This window comes from Belonocnema kinseyi, chromosome 9, assembly GCF_010883055.1.
Source record: "Belonocnema kinseyi isolate 2016_QV_RU_SX_M_011 chromosome 9, B_treatae_v1, whole genome shotgun sequence".
Classification (NCBI taxonomy): domain Eukaryota; kingdom Metazoa; phylum Arthropoda; class Insecta; order Hymenoptera; family Cynipidae; genus Belonocnema; species Belonocnema kinseyi.
The window spans coordinates 56,708,540-56,715,883 of NC_046665.1; the positions used below are offsets into that span (position 1 = coordinate 56,708,540).

The 7,344-nt window shown below is 29.7% G+C and overlaps 1 protein-coding gene across 1 annotated transcript in view; it reads left to right on the forward strand.

Moving 5' to 3' along the window:
• Positions 1–7,344, forward strand: part of LOC117179435 (neural-cadherin) — a 392,316-nt gene that overhangs the window by 366,323 nt on the left and 18,649 nt on the right. The window contains exons 30-32 of the mRNA XM_033371218.1: positions 2,855–3,060; positions 3,146–3,288; positions 5,999–6,610. Of these exons, the coding sequence (XP_033227109.1) occupies positions 2,855–3,060; positions 3,146–3,288; positions 5,999–6,610 (961 nt within the window). The remainder of the gene's footprint in view (positions 1–2,854; positions 3,061–3,145; positions 3,289–5,998; positions 6,611–7,344) is intronic.

Sequence of the window (7,344 nt, forward strand, 5' to 3'; positions counted from 1 at the left end):
CATCCTTGTCTAACTCCTTGAACAATATCGAAACAGTCACTCAGTTTCCCATTCACTCTTACACTCGCTTTGCTACCTGTGTATATTGTTTTTATAGCTTGAATAAATTTGTTAAGAAATCATTTTTTGTTTTTAAAATTTTATATTTTTAGTTGAAAATTTATCTTTTTAGTTGCAAGTATAACTATTATGTTAAAAAATAATATTTTCCAATTAAAAATTTAACTACTTGAATAAAGGTTAAAATACATCATTGAACTTTTATTTCATTAATTGAAGATGTAACTTTTTCTTTCTTTAAGATGGATCTTTTTTAGTTTGTAAATTGTTTGGTTAAAAATTCAATTAATAATGTTCAAAATTTAATTATTTTGTTGAAACTTAAAGTATTTGGTTAAAAAGTCATATTTCATGGTGAAAAGGATATTTTTGTTTTTGTTTTGAGCGACTAGAAACCGAATTTTTAATTTTAAAAATGACTTTTTAACAATTGTTTAGCAAAACGTTAGATTTTTATTTAAAAAGATGAAATTTCTCTAAAAACAGATGAATTTTCAATTTAAAAATAAAAACAATATTTAAAACCATAGTTCAATTTTCATCCAGAAAAGATTTGAGTTCTCTTTTCAACGCCGACAAATTAAATTTAAACATAGAATAAGTTTTCTACAGATAATTAAATTTTCAACAAAACAGCAGAATTTTTAACGTAATTGTTGAATTTTCAGCCAAACAGATGCATTTTTATCCAAGAAAGATGGCATTTTTGCTAAAGCAGGTGAATTTTTAAATAAAACAGACCACTTAAAAAAAAAGAGTTGAATTTGAAAAAAAAAATCATAAAAAAATAGTTTAATTTTCATGCAAAAAAGATTCAAGTTAACTTTCCAGCACAAAAATTAGAATATTGAGCAATAAGTTATTTTTCTGCCAAACAGTCGATTTTTTAACTAAAGCATGACCTTTTAACAAGATTGTTAAATTTTCAACCAAAAAGTTGCAGTGCTGTCCAAGAAAAGTAAAAATTCTATTGAAACAGCCCAGTGGGCACGAAATTTGACGAATTCTTTACGACATCGTTAAGACATCTTTACGACAACCTTACGATATCCTATGTCAATGTCGCTAAGGCGACTTTACGATATCATAAATACACCTTAACGACATGGACTTATGATGTCGTAAAGTTGTCATAAATATGTCATAACGATGTCGAAAAGACGTCTCCAAACCTTGTACCCACTGGGAGGTGAATTTTTACATTAAATAGACCAATTTTTTACAACAACAAAAGTTGAATTTTCATACAAAAACATTTCAATTGACTTTTCAATACAAAAATAGGAATTTTGAAAAGAAAGTAAATTTTCTAGGATATAGTTGAATTTTCAACACAACTGTTGTATTTTTATCCAAGGAAGATGCAATATTTCTACTAAAAATGATAAAGTTTTAAATCGAAAAGACAAATGATAAAAAAAAATGTTTTTCATCCAAAAAATATTTCAGTTTGATTTATCAGAAAAAAAATGAATTTTAAACCAAAGCCTCATTTTCTATGAAGCTCTAATTTTCACTCCCTAGGGGGTAAAAAATATCATCACAGGTGAATAATGAAAATTTTATGAGTAAATTACCAAAAATTTCTAGAATTTTCAGAAATTTCCGGGAATTTATAGAAATCCTTAAATCGAATTTAGGGTAATTTATATTCAGTTTACATAAATTACCTGTAATATTACCATAAAGTACCAAAATTTTCGGAAATTTATCAAAATATTTACAATTGAATTTTGGGAAATTTATGATATGACCATATTAACATGTAAAATTACCATAACTGACCGAAAATTTTCAAAAATTTCCAAAACAATTATAAACTTTAAATGTAATCTTAGGCAATTTATGTAAGTTACTATAAATTACTTGTAATATTGTATTAAATCACTAAAAAATTCATAAATTTCCGGATATTTATAAAAATGTTTGAAATTGAATTTTGGGAAATTTTTAGTAAGTTACCATACATGTAAAGTTACCATAGATTAACGAAAATGTCCATAAACTTCCGGGAATCTATAAAAAAGTTAAAAATTTAATTTTTGGTGAATTTTTGTGAGGTACCATATTTACTTGTAAAATTACCAGAATTGACCGAAAATTTCTATGTTTCCGAGAAATTTATAAACATTTTTAAATGGGATTCTGGGCGATTTATGGTAAGTTACCATGAATTACAAACATTTTTCATAAATTTTCGGATATTTATAAGAATGGTTACAATTGAATTTTGGGCAATTTATGTTGAGTTATCATATTTACCTGTAAAATTATTGTAAAATATCAAAATTTTCCATAAATTTCCATAAATTTCCGGAAATTTATAAAAATATTTCAATTTGAATTTTGGGTAATTTATAGTAAGTTATCGTATTTACCTGTAAAATTACCATAATTTCGAGTAAATTTATTAAAATGTTTAAAATTCAATTTTAGGTAATTCATGGTAAGTTACCATATTTACCTGTAAAATTAAATTAAATTAATTAATTAATTTATCATAAATTACCCTTGAAATGACTGTAAATCATGCTTCCTTTATTCGAAATTTAATATGGACTGAAATCATAACTATTTCGAGAACTGTTTGAAATTACCCATTTGTTATAAAAGATATCGTATGCGCTATGCGCTCGCCTACAACTCGTACTCAAAACATACACTCGTTGAAAAAGTCCCTCTTCTCTCCCTAAGTGCATAATATACTATTATAACTAAAAAGATAATCTTCAAGTGAAAGTTTTTTCGAATTTTCAAACATTACAGTCCCTGAAAACACTTAACTTTTTAACAGTTGCCAATGCCCTGCTGGTTATAATGGACCGAGATGTCAGCAGACAGCCAGAAGTTTCAGAGGTAATGGATGGGCTTGGTACCCTCCACTTGAAATGTGTGACAACAGTCATTTGAGTTTTGAATTCATCACGAGAAAACCAGATGGGTTGTTCCTTTACAATGGACCAATTGTTCCTCCAGAACCTGACGAAATTTTGGTATCTGGTGAGCAAAATATTCATTTACTTATTCAAGAAACAATATACTTTTTTCTGTACGCTCTCTAACTCAAAATATTGAAAAATTGTAGACTTCATCTCAGTGGAACTTCATCGAGGAATTCCAAGATTACTCATAGACTTTGGATCGGGGACTCTGGAGCTTAAAGTAAAAACCAAGAAATCCCTGGATGACGGCGAATGGCACAGGATTGATATATTCTGGAATACAGAAGTAAGTTTTTTTCTAACTTCATACTGAATCTAATGACTGAAGTAGTATGATATTCAAAAAAAAAATCAAATAATCAAATTGATGTGCAGAATTCCTTATAATAAAATCAAGAATCCAACGACCAAATTAGGACAACCATCATTAAATGTTCCTATTGAAATTTGAAAAAAAGATAAAAAATCTTTCCTAAAAAAGAAGAGAAAATAATTTTCCTCATTGGAAAAATATAAACAAGGGGAAAGAGAAATGAGAAGACAACCATCAAATCCCCTTCCTTCTCTTTTTTTTCTTTCGTCTTTTTTTTTAAGATTTAAAAATTCTATGTACGTCTGTTTATAGTAATCGGAAACTTGCAAGATATGAAAAAAGTGCAGCGAAGAAAACCTTTGATTTTTAAAAGCCCGACAAGATTATCGTGACAAATTTTGAATTTTGTCAAAAAGTTGAAAATTCAAATTTTTATCATACAAAAAATAATGAAAAATCCAAAATTCCATTTTGCGGTAAAACTATGCAAAAAACAAAACAAAAATGAATTAACGAAAATTGCACGCCCTGAAAAGATCTACAAATTTGTCATTAATCACTTTTCGAAAAGAACACGTAGTTTTTGTTTTTAGTCGTAAAAAACATTAAAAATAAAGTTTTGGACAAACGACACAAGCTATGAAAAAAATAAATAGACAAAAGTTGCTCTTCCCAAAAATAGCGAAAACTCATTCAAGTTTGTCGTTTACAATTTTTGAACGGACTCGTAGTCTTTGTTTTAATCGTAAAAAATAACATTCAATATAAAAAATTAAATTTTTCGAAAAGGGACACAAGGTACGAATAAAAATGAACAAAAATAAGTTTTTCACCTCAAAAAGATCTATAAAATAGTTATAAATCATTTTTAGATATGGAGAGTAGATTTTCTTTCAATCATAAAAAATGAGAATAAAAAATTTAAAAATATAATTTTGGAAAAACGACACATGAGACGAAAAAAATTAAAAGACACAAGTTGTTTAACCAAAAAATATCTAAAAGTTTGTTATAAACTCTGGCTATAAAAATGTATTAAATGTAAAATAATAAACTTTTTGGAACAAGGACACAAGATACAATAACATTTTATTTAACAACATTTCTCGACTAAATTACATCTATATTGTACATAAACAAATTTAATTTATGGAAAAACGACACAAGTTTCAGTAAAATGTTCAAAACCGAAAAAAATACAATCTTTTCTGGCCCCTACTGAGGGTACACTGGTGCAAATCTGGCTTTTGCATTTTCAACTTCGAATATAAAAAAGAAGATTAAGACTAGAAAAATGTTGAACACATGTTTTTTTTTGTGTGAAATTTCCTGCTGAATCTAATGGTTCTATAAGAATTTGAATAATAATTAATTTTCCCCATGATAATTTGTGATAAATAAAGCGGCATTTTTGAAAAATCACTTTAAAAAAAAATTGGCCTTTTGTTCGTATTTTATTCAAATTAATTAAACTTTGCTGGATTTTGCAGTGAAAATATATTTTTCATGCCAAGAATGTAAAGCTAGTATCTTTCCCCGTATGTCAAAGTTGGGATATTTGAAATGCATGATTTACAGCTATGAAGGAAGGGAAATGAAAGTAATGCAACAATCACATAAAAATCTTTTTAATTAGAATTTCTCTCAAATTTTTTCAACAAGAAATGCTTACTATTCGCGACATTTTTGGCATTCGATGCACATTGATAAACGATGGTCGTTGCACATCCTTCGCATACATATTGGGCACCTGCAATCCATCTGATGGAAAAATCACATTTTTGCCAAATCTATTGGAAATCATCATGAAAAATCGATAAATAACAAATAAATGTACAGAAACATGCTTATATTCAACAAACGAACGAAACTCCTTTACTTGAGAACAATATTTAAAAATTCCTGCTCGCAACACTTTACCACACGTACAAGTTACACAGGTGCTGAAGCGCACCAATTCGATTTGATCGTTCTTATATCTCGTAGTGATCAACGAAATTGGAACTAACCGGACTTGGGCCTGAAACGTTGGCGTTCGATCATATTTGCCGTGTTGGCCATAATCCCGCTCAGCTATCTATGATCAAATGCTACCAACTTTTCAAAAACGGCTGTGCGAATTCGCACCCGTGTACCATCTGAGGGTTTATACTTTATTTTGCAATATCTAAATAAACAGCTCCAGACCGAGCTACAGGCATAAATAAAATACACATTTGATACAATAGAGTTGAATATAATGTAGAAAAGTTCGCATTTTCGACCAAATCAAGTGAGAAACATGAGATACGTGATGAGAATATGTTCTTTAAAGCCGTAAGAGCTTTAACAAAAGAGAATTCACAATCACCAAATGACAGTTGTCGATGTAAAAAATTTAATAATAAATAAAAAAATATATATATACAAGCAGGTAGGAGCAGCCCCAAAACCACGATGCTCTCTTCCTGACAGCCAAGAATAAGAAAAAATCTTTTCATTTTTCTTTTCTCTTATATATTTTTTCCAAAGACGAAAATGATTTTTTTTTCTTTTTTAGGAAAAATGTGTTATCTTTTGTCAAATTAAAATAGGTACATTTTATGGTGGTTGTCAAAATTTGGTCGTTGGATTCTTGATTGCTTATTTTGTCAGAAATTCTGCACATTTATATGGTTTAATTCTAAACCAAACAAATTTTTAGATTGTGAAGCTGGTCGTCGACTTCTGTAAATCAGCAGAGATCTCTGAATTAGAGGATGGATCCCCACCTGAATTTAATGACACCAGCTGCCAAGCAACTGGAATCGTGCCTCCCTTCAATGAGTACCTGAATGTAAACTCCCCCCTGCAAGTTGGTGGTCTCTACTACGAACAGTTCGACCCAGATCAGTTCAGATGGAAGCACATTTGGGCAGGCACGAATTTCGATGGTTGCATCAAAAATCTCTTCCACAACAGCAAACTCTACGATCTCGCTCATCCTGGATTATCTAGAAACAGTGTGGCTGGCTGTCCACAAACTGATGAAATTTGCAACAACCAGGAGTCTACCTTCCGCTGTTGGGAACATGGAACTTGCGTTGGCAGTTTTGTCGAAGCCAGATGTCAGTGCAATCCTGGATGGACTGGTCCTGGATGTATGACTGCGACAATTCCGACAACTTTCAAGCCTCAGAGTTATGTCAAATATGCACTTTCGTTTGAACCGGACAGATTTTCAACACAAATGCAGCTGAAGTTTAGAACGAGGGAGGAGCATGGAGAACTCTTTAGGGTCAGCGATCAGCATAATAGGGAATATGCTATTTTGGAGGTGCGTATTTTTCTAGAAGAGACAACTCTGCCCAAAAAATCGGAAAAATTCTGAAAGGAAATTTCTGATAGATTCTGAAACAATCGGCAAAATATTTTTTTCAGATTTTATCAGAATCTTTCCAAAATATGCATCCGAACATAATAGTTGTTTAAACATGGTCTAAAAAATTATTAGTTTCACCCTAAATTTCTTCACTAACCCACCAACAAAATTATTAAACCGTTATAATTTTGAAAAAATTATTTAACTTCGAAATTTATTAAATGAGTAATTTTTACTTTCTAATTCTTTAATATATTTTTATTTTAAAGTTTATTTACAATTGCATAATGAGTACATAGCAAGTTATATTAAACAATATTTATATAACAATATTACATAATCCTTTCTGCATCCGAAATTCTATCTGAAACTGTACCACCGTTTTCTTTCAGAATCTTTCAGAATTTCTCAGAAATTGTCCCAGCGGTATTTTTTCGTTTCTTTTCTCGATCTTTTCCGAAACAGTCCCGTGTGGATTTTTGTCAGTTTTTATCAGATTTTTTCGGTAGAAAATTGTTCTTTTTGTTAAAAAAACTCATCTTTTTGGTTGAAAAATTAGCAAGTAGGATTTAAATTTGAACTACTTTCTTGAAAATGCATTTATTGGTTGATGATTGAAAATTTTAGTTCAAAATTCATCTCTTTGGTTCCATCTCTTTTGTTGAAAATTCCTTTGTGGGGGGGGGGGG